General features: G+C 39.7%; 2 protein-coding genes across 2 annotated transcripts in view; one reads left to right on the top strand and one right to left on the bottom strand.

Moving 5' to 3' along the window:
• LOC127530767 (cytochrome c oxidase subunit 3-like) overlaps positions 1-16,865 on the top strand; it is a 199,887-nt gene that overhangs the window by 1,058 nt on the left and 181,964 nt on the right. The window lies entirely within an intron of this gene.
• On the bottom strand, positions 55-16,330 carry LOC110966502 (anthrax toxin receptor 2-like). The gene is made up of 17 exons (XM_022215890.2): positions 15,979-16,330; positions 14,578-14,649; positions 13,098-13,169; positions 12,926-13,007; positions 12,563-12,667; positions 11,992-12,060; positions 10,727-10,807; positions 10,548-10,608; positions 9,072-9,167; positions 7,406-7,475; positions 4,728-4,806; positions 4,419-4,514; positions 4,277-4,327; positions 2,862-2,957; positions 2,614-2,787; positions 1,330-1,410; positions 55-218 (listed from the first exon to the last, which is right to left on the bottom strand). The coding sequence occupies exons 1-17, from the start codon at positions 16,101-16,103 to the stop codon at positions 180-182; spliced, it is 1,449 nt and encodes a 482-aa protein (XP_022071582.1). The 5' UTR covers positions 16,104-16,330; the 3' UTR covers positions 55-179.

Consider the following 16,865-nt stretch of genomic DNA (forward strand, 5'->3'; position numbering starts at 1 on the left):
GCTTGGTTTGGTTTTAACTGATACACAAACACAATAAAACACATCAGCGCCACATTATAAGTAAAGATGTTTATTTACAACACGTTTATTTCCAACATTCATGTCTCAGTGTACATATCAGCCGTATTTGGGCCAGAAATGAAAAAGAAAGTGAAAAGTTGATCCTGGTGTTTTGAACTTCAGTGATTCTGAACTCTGGTGAAGTTAATGCAGCGGCCCTGGAAGAGACAAAACAACAGAAGACGCAGTAAAATATCAAATAAAATATAAAAAACAAAGCGAGTCAAGCCAAAAATATCAACATAATGTGGAACTGCAGACTAAAAACCACATTTTAAACAGCGGTAAATGTGGCATCTTTACAATATAAAGAAGAAAACTCTTAGATAATTTATAGCATTCATAACTTTAATTGGCATTTATGAGATAAAGCTGAACTGTTATGCATTATTTACCGAAATATCAACATAATGTGGAACTGAAAAGGACAAAAACACGCTTAGATGTGGGTAAATGTGGCATCTTCACCATAAAATGAAGGAAACGGTTGTATCTTATTTTGAAAGCGCACTGTGCATTAAGCCAAAAGTATTCAATTGAAAGCCACCGAGGTCCAGTTATTGACATTTCCTCCAAGTAGAAGGTGTTATAGCCTCCTGCTATGTCCACATTTTTGTAGTTTCAACAATACTTATTGTCAGTTTTCAGCTCTCTAACCACATATATTTACATATAAGTAGTCCCAGGCAAACTCAGTAGGGCCTTTAAAAACCTCAGAATAAAATCAGTTTTAAGAAAGTGCAAACAGAGCTTGCAGAGCTAACACTTCAAATAAACAAGTCAACATCCTCAGAAAACAATAAATAAAAAGTGGCTCTTTCAGGGGAAAGCTTTGAACACCGTCTCTTCTCCTTTCATTATTCTTTTCCTTTCAGAATAAGATCTTAAATGCTTGGTCTTGGTGTAAAAATGCAGCATCTCTTCCATCAGTGGGTCCAGATCTTTTCCTAACTCCAGGGACAAACAAAAGATGAACGATCCGCGATGAGCCTGTTCTCGGTGACACACTGTGCAGGCGTCGTCATGTCGACCGTTATTTATAAAGACCCAGTTGATGCAGCAAGCTGTTATTTATCTGTTGGACCGGAGCAGAAGGATTGGCGCTGAACTATTCTGCGTTATTATCTAATCAGATCGCTATGAAGTCGAGGGCGGATCGCTTGTGGCCGAAACAATCGCAGTGTGGTGACGGTCCAGCTGGATGTAATGAGACTAAAGGACTCTGATTGACAAGTGTCTTCTGTCATCTAATTAATGTGAATTACTTGCCTTGTCCTGAGGAGTCGGCCTCATGATCGCCACTCTGTCGTACTGTCTTCTCAGTAAAGCCAGCAGCGCATCAATGCGCCCCTAAAGTTCAGTCAGTGGAACATATTAAAAACAGGAAGAAAACAGACAAATTACATATTTTAAGTACAGAAAATTAGTCCAGAATGACATGGAATTTGTCCTAAATGACTCAAAACCTGTCAGGGTCAATCTATAACTGAGGGACTTTTGAAGTCCATGGGATATATCCGCATACATTTTTATTAAAAGCAAAAAAAACTAAAGTTTTTATGTTCATTATGATCGTGTCTTTACAAATTCCATAATTATTTATTATGGAGACAATCACTTATTAATTAAAAATGACTGCACATCACTAAAATGTCAACTATGTTACAAAAATTAGCACAAATTATATATTGACCTGTCCAGAATGACTTGAAAATGATCCATAATTGCAGAAAATTAGTCCAGAATGACATGAAATTTGTCTTAAATGTCTCAAAAATTATCATAGAGACAAGAATGATCCAAAATGAGGAGAAAATATCCAAGCTGACATAAAATTTGTCTAAAATGACTCAGAAATTATCCCAAAGACACAAAAATGATCCACAATGATAAGAAACCATCCACACGGACATAAAACTTGTTGAAACTGACAAGAAAAATGTCCAAAATGACTCAAAAATTGTTCAAACTGACTCTAAAATTGTCTGCGTCAATCTATAACTGGGGGACTTTTGGGATATATCTTACATACAATTTTATTTAAAAAAACAAAACAATATTTTTATGTTCACTTTGATCATATCTTTACAAATGTGTTAATTACTTTTTATGTGTCAACAGGTTTACTACAATATCTTTAAAAATAACCTTCAGTTTCAGTTTTACTCAGTTGTGTAGAAGCATCTTCCTGTAAAATGCCATGTGGTGTTTGACAGGCGGCTGTGACGACCCTCCACCTGGACACCAGGTGTGCCTGCTCCGGTCGTCACCTGACTGAGCCACACCTGTGATCTGGTGGCTTAGCTGCTCCTATTTTCTCTCTCTGACAGGAGCTGCTGCTGTGTGGAGCTCCAGCAGCATGATTTTAGCTTTTGTTGGGGTCTTTAATGCCCATTTGGTTGTTTTGCATTGCAGTAAACCGTTTTTTAGTCACCACATCATTGTTGTCTCCTGGTTTTGTTGTGACGGCGGCCATGTTGGTTTTAGGCCTGAAAACAGCAAAAATGTCAGCAATGATACAAAAAGTCCCATCCAATGAGGTTTGAGTCTCACCTTGATGGGCGTGTACCATTTGGACTGCGGCGGGGGGTTGTAGATGGGAGGAGGTCTCGGTGGAGGTCGATGGATGATCGGTTCCTCCACTTCCTCCGGCAGAGTGACCACAGCGTTTTTGGCTTTCTCCAGCCGGGACCCCTCCTCTGTGGAGCCCTTCTGGCCCCAGCGGACCTACAGGAAGTGAGGACAAATCAGTGATATCTTCTTCTAAAAGCCGTGAAAACAGTACAACATCTGATATTTACCTCCATGCGTTTGATTCCTCCAGCACCCCGACCTCCATAGTAGGAAGCGTCCACCATGGGCCACCGGTGTTTGGGTAAAGGATCCTCCTCTGGCTCCTGAAACGGTGAAAGTTATGATGAAAAAAATGTTACAACACAAATATTCTGTATTCTAATAAATTTGTAATACAAAATAAAACAAGACGACATGGTCATCAATATCCCCCGCCACATGATGTCTATGAGTCTATATCCAAAATAGTGATCAAGGGCCATAACTCTGTTAAATATTATCGCACAGGTCTCATTTTTGAACTTGATCAAGGTGTCCATGGTGTGAAGCTACACACTAAATTTCGTAATCCTAGCTGTAATAGTTTCCGAGAAAAGCTGTCCCCTTCATCTCGGACGGACGGACGGACGGACGGACGGATGGATGGACGGTCGCACGGACGGACAGAGGCCAAACCTATATCCCCCTTTTCCACTTCGTGGAGGCGGGGGATAATAATGACGTTGTGTAAATCTGAATCATTAGCTTATGCTGAATATTCAGTGAGTCTAAAAAAATAATCAGGACATGAAGAGAAGTGCTCAAGAAGCAGAAATATTCATGGTTTCCAACACCACAAATACTTATTCAGATCTCCTCACATTTTAGAGACAGTAAAGCTAAAGAGAAGGTCCATCTGTCTGTTTGTTATTACAGTTTGCAGCACTTTAATTATTTTGTCATTTTTGTTTCCATTTTTTAAATTTGTTTTAAAGTTCAGTGGATTTGCTCATTTCAGTTTAGTTTTAAAAAAAGTCTAATCTTAGCTTAGTTTTTATTGGTTTTAGCATTATTTCTATTTTTTTTAAACACATTTCTTCAGAGCAAGATTTAGGAAGTTTAGAAAATATATTACTATGAAAACACAACATTTTGACTCAGTCACAGACATCCCATTCTTAATAAACACATTTAAACTACAAGACCTACAATCACGCTGTTTGTGAAACTAATTCGACTAAATTGCAAAAGCTAAAGCTGAAGATGGTTTATGTGTGTTTTATGTGAACACAGAGCTGTTTAAGTTCAGGATTTTCTGAAGTCTTTAGTTCACTAAAATAACTTTAACCTCCAGTTTAGTTTTTAGTTTGATTTTATTTAACTAAAAGGACTTTTTCTTTCATTCAGAGGCATGTTTGTGTGATCAGCAGGTGTGAATGAACAGAACTTCTTAACTGCAACCAAAGTACTTCTGACTCAAAGTGAACCAAATAAAAGCTGCTGCAGCCTGACTTCTGTCTCCGTCCCCATCGCCACCTACGCTCCCTCTGCTTCATTTGGATTTTCTCGCCTCTGTCGCTGCCAAGATGGTAAAACCTAAACTTCAGCCTCCAGAACAGCCCACGGGAGAGCAGAAAATATGTTTTTAAAGATCTGGACTCACAATGACAGGAGGTGGAGGAGGGGGGCGTGAGGGAGGCGGGTCTCTGATGACCTGCAAGAAACGAAACGAAATAACAACGTTTATGTTGCATGAAAACACGGTAATAAGAACAATGACCTAAAAATACGGACTGTAAACTCACCACAGTGCAGCAAAGAGGCCAAAACCACCAGAGTAGAGCCAGAACCAACAACAGCAGCAGAGCCAGCAGCAGCCAGAGCACCCAGAGACCATTAGACTGCAAACAACGCACAACAACCAGCTGCACAACCATTAAACACACCTAGACGTGTTAAAGCAGCTTAAACTGCTGCAGAAGTGAGCTCTCCTCTCCAGTCAAACATATAAGATGACAAACTACAAAACTGCACGTAACATACTAATAATAACTCACCCTGACTGCATATTGAACCCCAGACCTACCCGTCACTTTTATCTGACTGATACTCACACATGACGCTGCGTAGATGGTGATGGGACTGGAGATGTAGGATTTCCCGTTGTTCAGGCTAATCAGCACTTCAATTGATCTGTGATCGTCAAGCAGAACCAAAAAGATCAAAAACCAGAGGAAGATCTGTCCCTATGCAGCGTATCTACGGTACATGTGGTGCTCATTAAGCCTCAGTGGTGAAGAAGTCAATCGATCTTTGACTGAAAATAAAAGCAATGCCACAATTAAAATAGACTTTGCTACCTGCTGAAGTTCCAAACCTTACTTAGGTAAGAATATATAAGTGTCATCAGCAAAAAATACTGAAAATATAAAGATAAAAGTGTTCTTTGGGCTCCAGCAGTGTTCTGTTGTTCTGAGGTACCCCAGTTTCATAGAATATCATAATTTTCTGTCATAATTCATTGCACTTTGTAGCGTTCATTATATGAAGACAGGTTTATGAAGTCCTACTCTGCTGTAAAGTAACTAGACTAAAAAGTAGGACATTTTCTTCAAAAGGTAGTGGAGTTGAAGTAGAAAGTGCTCATGCAAAGTAGTACTATCTTAGAATTACATCAGCACAGTAGTTTATTAAATGTAGGACAATGGAAAGAGGAGGCATTTGTGACAGGCGTGAACTAACCGTGACGTCACCCGTTGGTTTCAACGCGGAGAAAATGAAGCCCGGATTTTGCTACTTCCTGGTCGCCATTTTGGATTTTTTGGAGCCAGTGATGTAAAAAGCGTCATCAAACAGGCTGGACCGGAGAGCAACTCGGGGCAGGACCAGTCAATGGGACTGTCAATCAAGTATAGCCACGCCCCCTGGCTCCACCAACTTTAACGATTTATTTAAAATTCAGTATTGATTTATTTTAAGATCGGCCACCTGATCTCTCATCTTGACCATGAAAACTAACGGGAAAAAAATCCTGAGCTGTAGAACATCAGTCTATCAAATTTTATTTTTTCCAAAAATGAATTGGGGTCTATGGAGAAAAAGCTTTTTGGAGCCAACCCTAGCGGACGGCGTGATATTGCAAGTTTTTGACACTTCTGGGTGGGCTTCAATTCTGGAGCCAGATGCTACATCCATCTTTATATACAGTCTATGATTTGTGATAGTGTCTAAATATCAAATGATGCTGGATGATGTGTTTGTTTAAATATATATGGGCGGTCAAGGGGCAAATCAAATTCACCACAGGGAACCGAAGCAGTGTGTTGCTCAAGTTGTTTATTTTTGACCCAATGTTTGACCTCAATAATGGGAAAAAAACTCTTTAATAGAAGTCAATGTAACCTTGGCAATTTCCAGAACCATTGGTGCCAAAACACTGAAAAAGGAAGTCGCTACCATTCATATAATCTTATCAGATATCGAACAGATTTCCTTACTTGCCACCTAAATGCTGCTGGATTTCAGCTGCTCAGCTGCAGGTTGAACTGGTCTGAGATTGTTTCTGTGAGGACACGGTGTTACAGACCGGTTAAATGGCTGCAGTCCAGTCGGCTTTGTTTCAGTCTTTAAATGCCACAGAGACATTCTGGTCAGACTGGCTTCAGCTACTGTAAACACTCGGCTGGTTTCTGTCTCCAAACACACATCCAGCTTCATTATCAGACAAAGCAAGAAATGCTGATTAATTGTTGGGGAACTGTTGGGCTTCTTCTCATAAAACCGTGAGGCCTTGTGATGACATCTGCTATGATTTATATAAATACAGTTCCACTGAATTAAACTGCGGCACGATGACATAAATATTACTGATAGATGGAATTCATTTAGAGTTATAACATCGAACATATTAGTGTTCATGTTACACATAGCTAATAAATGAAGGAGTGTGTGTGTGTGCCCATGTTTTTGCTATATTGTGGGGACCAAATGTCCCCACAACTGTAGGAAAACCAAAAACTATGTCACTTGTGGGGACCTCATTTTGGTCCCCACAAGTTTAAACAGTGTTTTCTTGGCCATGTTGTTGTTACTGAAAAAAGTAAAAGTGCAAAAACGTTTCTTTAGGGTTAGGCATTGTTTTGGTTAGGGTTAGGGTTAGGGGTTAGATATGAATGGGAGTCAATGGTATGTCCCCACAATGATACCAAGACACACACACACGCGTGTGTGTGTGTGTGTGTGTTCTTGTACTTGCTACATGGTGAGAACCATTTTCTGCATTTAACTATCAAAGGGAGAACATTTTTACAAAGTGAGGACATTTTGGCCGGTCCTCACTTTGAAACAGCCATGTTTGAGGGTGAAGACTTGTTTTTAGAGAACAGGTATGAATTGAGGTTTGGTTAGGGTTAGGGTAAGGATTAAGTTTAGGCAATCAGTTGTGATGGTTAAGGTTAGGGTAAGGCTCTAGGAAATGCATTATGCCTATGGATGTCCTCACTAAGATAGAAGTACAAACATGTGTGTGTGTGTGTGTGTGTGTGTGTGTGTGTGTGTGTGTGTGTGTGTGTGTGTGTGTGTGTGTGTGTTCTCTTCATAGCTCAATAACTCTACATCCGATACCCTTCAAACTTGGCAGGTGTATTACTGGGAATCCAAAGAAGTGCTCTGTGAATTATGGAGTTGTTTGGATGAGCTATGGCTGTTTTGGGGGGGCTTTTTGTGGTCTCCATGGGCACAGCCAAAGATTATTGCAGCTGATGTGTAGTTTTGAGGACGTGCGTCGACTTACTGTCCGACCTCGTACAGAACAGGAGCTGGACACAGCAGATAACCGTCTCTAACTATTGTTGGCTTCTGATCTGAGGAGAAAAAGAGAAAAATACAAACTCTGAGAAGAAAATACACTTAAGATGCATATAAATCACAAAGGAGCAGAAATGCAAACCAGTTTAGCCTCTTTGTGCACCCTAACAGGTCTGGAAAACGGTGCTGCAGCACAGACACATAATCTAATTTCACATTCTGAAAATTAGCAAAGAGGCAATGTACCTTGCTGTCATTCTGTGTGTGCATAATAAAAAAAGAAAAAAATAAGGTGTTCCTATTTGAATTTAAACTTAAAATCAGCATTTGAGTTTCAGATTTTTCTTATCACAGCAGGAATGAAAAATCACAGCAACAGATCAACAGCAAATCCAAGAATAAGAAAGATAAATCAAACAAACAGGGAGCTTCATTACAGTCCTGTGTTATCTCTTGGTGTCCTCCCCTCTGCTACTGATCCATTAATAGATTAATGAGACGAGAACATCTCCTCTCTCTCTGCTCCGTCTCATAATGTCTGCTCTGTTCTCTGGCTGAAGTCAATAAAAGGCCGTTACTGTTTGCTTCTGGACATCATGACTCTGACTTTCCACTGCAGCTCAGTTCATCTGCTCATCGTATCACATTTTATTTCATGGATGATTCATCCCAGAGGACAGACCAGCACCATGTAGGTGCATGTTTATGGGTCATTCCAGACCTGGAGGACATTTGGGCTTCAAAATTTCTGAAAAAGAAACCTTCTCTTTTACAGTTTTCTGCTCCATGTTGATCAGCAATAGGTATTGATTGGCTCAGCTTCCACATCAATGGTAGCATTTTTATTCCATGTTTTCTGTGCTGTTGCTAGCCCTACTCTAATCCATGCTAATGTGATCTTTTTCTCAGCAGTAGAAGCTAGATATTTAGCTAGCTGTTACTGCTGACCACTGATGGAAAGCAGTCCAAAGAATGAGTCTGATCCTGATAATATGAGGTAGAGAGAGACATTCAATCAAGGCTGACAATGGATGAAAAGATGGAAAATAGAAGAGAGGACATAGCTTTGCTCTACCCATTCTTTAGGAAAACTGTTTGAGGATGTAAACGACAAAAACTAGGCAGGAAACAAACAAAAATGAGACATAAAAAGACAAAAACAAGACACAAAATGACAAATACAAGACATAACACAACAAAACCAAGACATAAAATGACAAAAACAAGACAGGAAATGACAGAAATGAGACACAAAAGACAGAAACAGGTTATTCTAACATGTTGTGGGACACATGTTCCATGTACAATAATAATTATTTCAAATATGTTGATTAAAAAAAATTCCCACAATTAGAAGAGAAATCGATGAAAAAAACAACACCAAAAAAGGAGATTTAAATTTAATTTGAATTGTTTTATTAGAGATTCAGATTGGTCATCAGGTGGGGGGGTTATTTGAAATTTGGTGGGTGGACGTAGAATGTCCTCCAGTTCTGGGATGACTTTTTAGCACCAGGGTGAAGAAAACCTCTGACATTTTTTCATTCCTTTGGCATTGCATTTAGTGAATTCTTAGCAAATGCAAACTGTCCTTTATATTAGCAGAGCCTCGACAGACAGCTGAGTAAACCCTGATTGCCTCTTTTACTGACTGTGTGTTAGCTGGTTGAACGTGATGGAACAGAGGATGTTGTCGACCCTCTTGGCTCCGCTGAAGCCGCTGCCTCTCAGCACCACGTTGAAGGACTCTGGGAAACATCAGACACATGCACAGCTATGACAGCCCATTTAAATAGAAACACTAATTATTAAACAGAAAATAAGAACTGAAGTGGTTCTGCTGGAGCCAAACACTGATGTTTACGTAAACAGATGCTTGACGAATTAAAGGAAAAACCCAAACCTGGAATCTGACCCCAGCATTCAGGGGATCTGGTGGCTTTGTTATGATGTGGGACTCAGTTTGGTGGCATGGTTTTGGTCTATTTGACACCTTAGAGGGAAGGGCCACTGAGTGATCGCGTTTATGATAAAACATCTATCCTGCTGGAAGTAGTCTCTGCCATGATGACAATGACTACATCTATAGAGGTCACTGAAGGGTTTGAAGAGTGGGAAGATGACATGAATCATTTATCAGATCTCAATCCAGTTAGGGGAGATAAGTTAAACACAGCTAATGAGGGAATAATAACAGGGTTCAGTCCCTCCAGTGAAGCTCCAGAGACTTGGAGAATCAATGCAAAGATGCATTAAAGCTGTTCTGATGGCATGAAACACCTTACAAAGACACTTTATGTGGGGCTTTCCTTTAATTTGCCACTTGTCTGCATGTTTACACATTCACAATCACAGTACTTACAGAGCAGGTGTGATCTTTACCACGTTTACCATTTAAATTCAGCATGCTAACATTAGCTAAACAGCACAACCACTTGAGTTGATGTACAGCCAGAGGATCACTGAGGTCTTTAGAAATGATCCTGACAGGAATGTAGAGCTCATATTTTAGTCTGGATCAAATGATCATCCCTCCTGCCATGACTACAAACTGGTTTTACACATTAAAGGTCTTTTCTGGTCACTTCCCCTAGAATCTATGAGGTTTTCACCTCTCTCTCCACACACACCTCTACCACTGCCACACCAGCTCATGTCTCTGCTAAAAGACTGTAAAACTACTCACACATAAAGGCAAACTGTAATATTGAAGTAATTCACATCACACACACATTTCAAGCAGAAAGTTATTCTAAAGAATATTAACACAGAAATATTTGAGTTCAGAGGATTGGTTCCTTACATTTGTGGCATATGAAACCTCGGAAGTCTAAATCGTCTACTTGGTTTCGAGGTGGAAATGTTTAGATAGATAGATAGATAGATAGATGGATAGATAGATAGATAGATAGATAGATAGATAGATAGATAGATAGATAGATAGATAGATAGATAGATAGATAGATAGATAGATAGATAGATAGATTAAACCTTTATTAATCCCACAGTGGGGAAATTTACAGTGTTTACAATTTACAGTATATAGTGATGGTGTTAACTGCTAGTTTTGCTCCTATAAAAACAACATATAGACATGTTCATGAGGTAAACCCTCCCAGTGAACTTACCGTTGACACAAACACTGGACGGCTCTATTGTGAACACTTCAGTGCACGACTGCTTCAGGACCTGTGACCCAGATACAGAAACAGGACACCATTTAGATGATAATTTTGTGTTTATCCTGCATAGGAAATCACCTCTACGCAGCGTACACATGAATCTTTTTGCATATCTCTGTCCTCACCGTGTTGACGATGTCTTTGAGAGCGTGAAACCCGGACAGAACTGGGAAGACTTGCTCTGTGCCGTCCGCTATTTCAGCAAGCTGTGGCCAGAAAGAAAACAGTTTATTTGTCTTCAAACACGCAAAACATGACCATCAGCGTCTTGGAGTCTCTCGGGGAGGTCTTTGGCCTGCGATGAAGTTCAAGGATTCGGTAGCGTTTAGGGAGGGAAAGCCGTTTCTAGGAGATGAAAGCTTTGGGCAGCTGGCTGAGGCTTTCATCTCCTGCTTTAATGAGCACAGGAAGCTTGTCTGGCATTATTTCATTAGGGAGTGATGTAATTGCTTCCTCTTTAGACCACAGAGGAGTGTGGTCGGGGCAAAAGATCGCTCACAGCCTTCGACTGCTAAAGACTCCATAGGTCACAAGTTGTCAGATATTCTTATTAATACTTGTTGCACAGATTAATAATGCAATTAAGGCTCAGAAAACCAAGCAGCACAGATACAGGACAGGGCTGAGCCACAGTGGAGGCCACATTAGATGCTTCTCAGTTTTGTAACTCTCAACAAATGGAATTACATCAATGATCTGATGTCGACTGTAGAAAAGATCCCATATCATTATTGTATTTGGTGTTTTATGGGATGGTTGTATTTCTTCCAGCTATGGGTTTATTATTACTTGATGACATTCTGGGTTTCATCCTCAATGTATTGCCTTGAGTGTTTTCAATAACTTAATGCCTGCACAGGAAGACATCTAAGTCGCTATCAGGAAATGAAAACTTAAACTATGCTGAATAGAAAGCATCACACACGCCACCAGTATGGAATCAAATCCCTCAGACATCCAACTTATCGAAAATAAAATCCATTTCCGCACAAACTTCTCACGTCTGCATCGATTTGTTACGTCTTTAGATGAATCCTCGTGACCAAAATTTCTTACTAAATCAGTGCAGAGAGGTTACATGTGTGCAGGAATGAGCTTTTTCATTGTTTTTAAAACAAATGCAACATGAATCCTTCACTACAAATCCCTGCCAGTTCCCCACGAGGTTTCAGCTGAACTCAAAACAAGGTCAAGGTGTGTTCGTTAATCTGAGCCAGAAACCACAGACTATAGAGGCTTTGACCACAACTAAACACACACAGAAAGTCAAATAAAACCACAGTGTTTAAACAGAAACCTTATCAGTGACAGCGAGAGCTCTCCTTCACAGAGCTACACGGAAAATAGGAGAACGATAAAAGAGAAAAGGCACAAAGTGACGTCCTCCTACCTGTTTGTGGTCGAAGTCCATGACCCCGACACAGTAGACTCTGGCTCCAAACCCTCTGGCTTTATCAGCCTGGGAACCACAACACAAAGAGTGAAGCCGCTCTTCCACTGACACACACTTCATCTATATTTATGTAATCAAATAAGCTGAAACTGATATAAGATCAAATGATCAAAATATTTTTTATTGTTACAACTTCACAAATCCCCAAAGCATGCATTAAGCTTTTATAGGGACTAATGTTTTGCTTCTCTGGTTCAGTTCGTGCAACATGATCCAAAATCAACGAGCCGAGTCTTCAGAGTGTTGTGTTCAGGCGCGCATTTGTCAGCGTGTCTCCTCAGATAATCACACTGGAAAGCATTGCACTCCTAAACTCAACAACAAACCCACAAACTGAATTAAAAGTGGACATTATATTTACAGAAAATCACATTTGAAGTCTCTACAGATATTTTTTTTAATTAAAAACAATGACTGCATGGAAAGACACTTTACATTCTTCTCATAATTGTCGGACACAGATTTACGACTATTAACGTATCTTTAGTCGTGCATAAATGTGTGTTACCTCCTTCACACTCAGCTCTAAGGGATACACATCCAGCTTGCCATCAGTCAGAACGATAATGATGCTGGATGTCAGTGAAGTTTGTTTCTTCATTTGCTCTGAAACCTAAAAAGTGAACATTGATACAAACTCAGAGGACTTTTTGTCTATATAGGAGAAGATATGACAAAATATGTGATAAAACGGACCAAAATATACCAAATACTCCATGCATAGATGTTTTACGGTAGATTTTAAAACCTAAAAGTACATTTTTGGTGGCAACTTCACTTGAAAATCATCTAGAAAACAGAAAATATGGAATCACTTGTGCAAGAAATCAAGTTCATGGCAGCTAATGCAGCATTAAACGAGCTCGCCTACCGCCCTCAGGCCTTCGTGCATGTACGTCTCACCAACAGGAGTGATCTGGCTCAGCTCATTTAAACCTTCATCGATCTTCGACCTGTGATGCACAAAACACCGACCACACAGTTAATAAAAATCTGATACAAGCCCGGTTTCAGGGAGGAAGAGGAGGAGGAAGAGGAAGTACCTGTCTCCAGTCAGTGGAAGGATCACAACCGCGCGAGATGAAAAGACGATGTAGGAAACCCTCATTTTGGGACTGGAAGACACACAGACAGAGCTGGTAAACACACAAATCCACACAAACAACAACATAAAGCAGATTTTATATTTATTGTAATTAAAAGTTCTACATGATCCAGACAATTTCATGTTTTCTGTGAAAGCTCCCACTTTTATCCATGTGCTAACATAACTGCACAAAGGTTTTCTAATCATCAATGAGCCTTTCAGCACCATTAGCTAACACAATGTAGCATTAGAACACAGGAGTGATGGTTGCTGGAAATGTTCCTCTGTACCCCTATGGAGATATTCCATTAAAAATCAGCCATTTCCAGCTACAATAGTCATTTAGCACATTAACAATGTCTACACTGGATTTATCATTCATTTAATGTTATCTTCATTGAAAAAAACTTTTACAAATACACATAAAGTCAGTCTGGAACTGCTCCATTGAACCAAATCTAGCCCAGAGGCGGGACTACCGATCACAGCTTGAATTGGAGAGAGCCAATCAGCGTAACACATGTGTGACGCAATCACTAAGCGACCTAACAATTGCCTTTCCGCCATGATGTTTTGTAGTTTTAACAGCTTCCTTCGCCGTACAGGGGTCCTGAGGAAAATCTAAGCTCTCCCTTTCAACAGTGGAGGGCAGCATTACGCATTCTATCGTACAGCCTGCCGAAATTAAAAATACATCCTTTTTAAAAAGAAAAGCTTTAAGAGCTGCTTCTTGTTGAGGTTTTAAGGACAAATTCAGCCCGTGCAAAACAGAGGAAAGCGCACGAGAGAAACCTCACTCTGTTGCGGTCGCATCGTTAACTCCCGCCTCTGGTGCTCTGATTGGTTCGGTCTGATCTGCTCGGAGCTTGAAAACCTGTCAAAATGTGTCAATGGAGGAGGGCTAGACCGTATTCCCGTATATCCCTTATAACGGGAATACAGTCTAGCTAAGCTAGGCTAGCATTTAATGTCTAAACTAGCTAACAGCATTAATAGAAGCGCTAACCCAGCTGCTGCTCCGCTATGAGCAGAGAGACCAAAGTGTCTGTTGTGGTCAGAACCACCTTCAACATCTGGCTGCATGTTTGGTTCTCATATTTAGCACCCTGCTATTAAACCCAAAGATATCTCACACACCCTCCACACTATTACCCAGGGAGGTTTTGGAGCAGTTGTATGATGTCTGACGCCCGAAATAGCCGTGCCCTACTTTCTACTCACTACTACTGCAATTTAAAGACCTATTCTGACTTTAAATAGTCCGTGTTTCCTGTTATTTCTGCCGCAGTGATTTCTAAATGAGAAATATAAAGCTTTGAATTATTTTTCTAGGCTTTTTCTGCAGCAGGAGGAGGTGAGTGAGGAAGGGTGTAGCAGAGAAAAGAGAGATCACCTCAACTTTAAACTTAAATGCATGAAACAGCAGCTTTACTCACCTCACAAACCTGCTGGTGAGCTGCTCCACAAACCCGTAGATCTCATCCCAGTGGCCCCACACGCTGCCCGACCTGCAAAAAGCAAAAAAATAACAGACACCCAGACGCTCAAAAATCAGCGTAGCAAACGGAAAATCAACACAGGTGTAGAAGTAAATCAACTAAACCAATCAGACTGTATATATTCTGTGTAATCTGCATAAATGAAGTTCTGATGGTGCATTAAATGTGGTTTAGGGAGCAGAAGATGAAAATTTGAACATCGAAAACAACACTAAAGGAGCTGGATGTGCACATGAAATCAAATTTTATGCAAATATGTGCAGAAATGTCACATTTTATCATGTTTTCTGAAAATATTGCATGAGGACAAAACAAACAGAAAGGGTGTTGGTAAGTTTATTCAGAGCAAACAGGGCTCAGATTAGGTCATTGTGTTGTTGTTGGAAAGTCGGTTAAAGTATCAACTTTATATTATAACCAGGGGTGGAAAAAGTGCTGCATTAATTCAGCAAAAGCACTGATATAGCGCTAGAAAATACTCGATTACAAGCAAAAGTCCTGCATGAAAAACTTCACTCAAAAACTCACTTAAAGAGCAGCAAGTATTAGCAGCTACTTTGTAGTTGAACTGGCTGATATACTGCTATATAAGAGTCTTATATAGTAGTGTATCTTATAATAAGACATCATTCCATTGTTAATGGTGAAGCATCAGTATGTAAACAGCATGTTAGTTTGTACTTAAAACTACTTTATATTCAACTTTACATACAGAGATGTCAGATTCTGCTGAGGGGGTTGATTAGAGAGGAAAGAAGATTTTAAAAAAAAGTCCTGATACACTAATATATTTGCAGTTTTAGGACTTTTTAAATCTATATTTATGGTGAAATATTCAATCATTTGAATGTATATTGAAATGAAACCATGTGAGAAGTTCAGAGGGAACAATCAGTTTGATATCAGTTTATAAACCACTACTTTAATCTTTAACAATGTTATATTTTATAAGCTTGTTGGGTAAAATTGTAATTTCACAGGCAACTAAAGCTGCCAAATATAAATAACTGGGCTGTAAGAGTAATATTTCCCTCTGAAATGTAGTAAAGTGGATGAAAAATGTACTTTTAGATAGGAAATACTCACACAAAGCATTCTACTTAGGTACAGTATTTGACGAAATGCACTTTCCATAAGTGATAATAACAATATAATACAGTGAGGACAGACTGGGGGCTGTGAAATGGAACTATCTCTAATCAGCCACTCAGAAAAGATTAAAATAAATTCCATCCAGCAGAAGAGCAACGAGGGGACTAAACACATCCTTACATGGAGAGGACTGAGTCCAACACTGTCTCTGCACCATTACATTCAATAAATATCTCCATAACTCACTTGTCCAGGACAAAATAAATATCAAACGCCCCATCACAAGACGCGTCGTCCTCATCACGCACCGATGAACTCACACAAACACGCACAACAAGTAGGACCTGGCAGAATATCCACATCCGATCCATAATCCAGGCGTTTCATAGCGAGTTTGTGTCTTTTTTTAAAAGGATAAATCAGTGCAGTTGTGGAGAATCCTTCATCCTCACAGCTTCATCCTGCAGCTCACATGTTGGATCAGTGCTGGATGTTGTCATTCAGACAGCAGGATGGGAATGGAATAAACGGGACAGCACCAGAGACCGTATGATCCATGGGCAGGACGCACAGCTGCAGACTGCACCGGCAAACCAGCGGCAGGAAGAAACAACACAACTTCCTGCTTTACAGGAAACTTCACATTAAACAATACATAAAGTTCCAGTTTAGCATTATAAAAAATGCACGACACGTAGAGCAAAAAGTAGCTTAAGTATGAAAGTAAAAGTACTTGGATGTCTGATTTGTATAGTAATATATAATATATCATTAGATTAATGATAATGAAGCATCAGTGTGTAAACAGAGAAACAGAAAAAAAAACAGCGCTTCCTCCCTTCTTCTTCCAGAAAATTTCACAGTAAACACACAGCTAGATAGCTAATATTAGCTAGTAGTGTTGCAGTGGGACAAATAAAGCTAGATGAAGAATAAAACCAAGAGGCAGCCACACAAATTAAAAATAATTAATTTAATAAGTTTTAAAATTCAGAAGGGATGCAGATACAGTCTAGTGAGGATTAGTTAATTTTATACCAATTGTTAGCAAGCGCCAGCATTATGCTAGATTTTATTTTCACAGTGGAATGAGAAGATTGCAGCGTTACTGCAGCCCGTTAAAAATATCCTGC

This window comes from Acanthochromis polyacanthus, chromosome 18 (assembly GCF_021347895.1).
Source record: "Acanthochromis polyacanthus isolate Apoly-LR-REF ecotype Palm Island chromosome 18, KAUST_Apoly_ChrSc, whole genome shotgun sequence".
NCBI classification, from domain to species: Eukaryota; Metazoa; Chordata; class Actinopteri; family Pomacentridae; genus Acanthochromis; species Acanthochromis polyacanthus.

Coding starts and splice junctions, on each gene's coding strand:
- LOC110966502 (XM_022215890.2), bottom strand. CDS start 16,103: ATGGATCGGATGTGGATATTCTGCCAGGTCCTACTTGTTGTGCGTGTT. Junction 13,008..13,097: donor CTTCCACTGACTGGAGACAG/GTACTTCCTCTT, acceptor TGTGCATCACAG/GTCGAAGATCGATGAAGGTT. Junction 219..1,329: donor GGCCGACTCCTCAGGACAAG/GCAAGTAATTCA, acceptor TGTCTCTTCCAG/GGCCGCTGCATTAACTTCAC.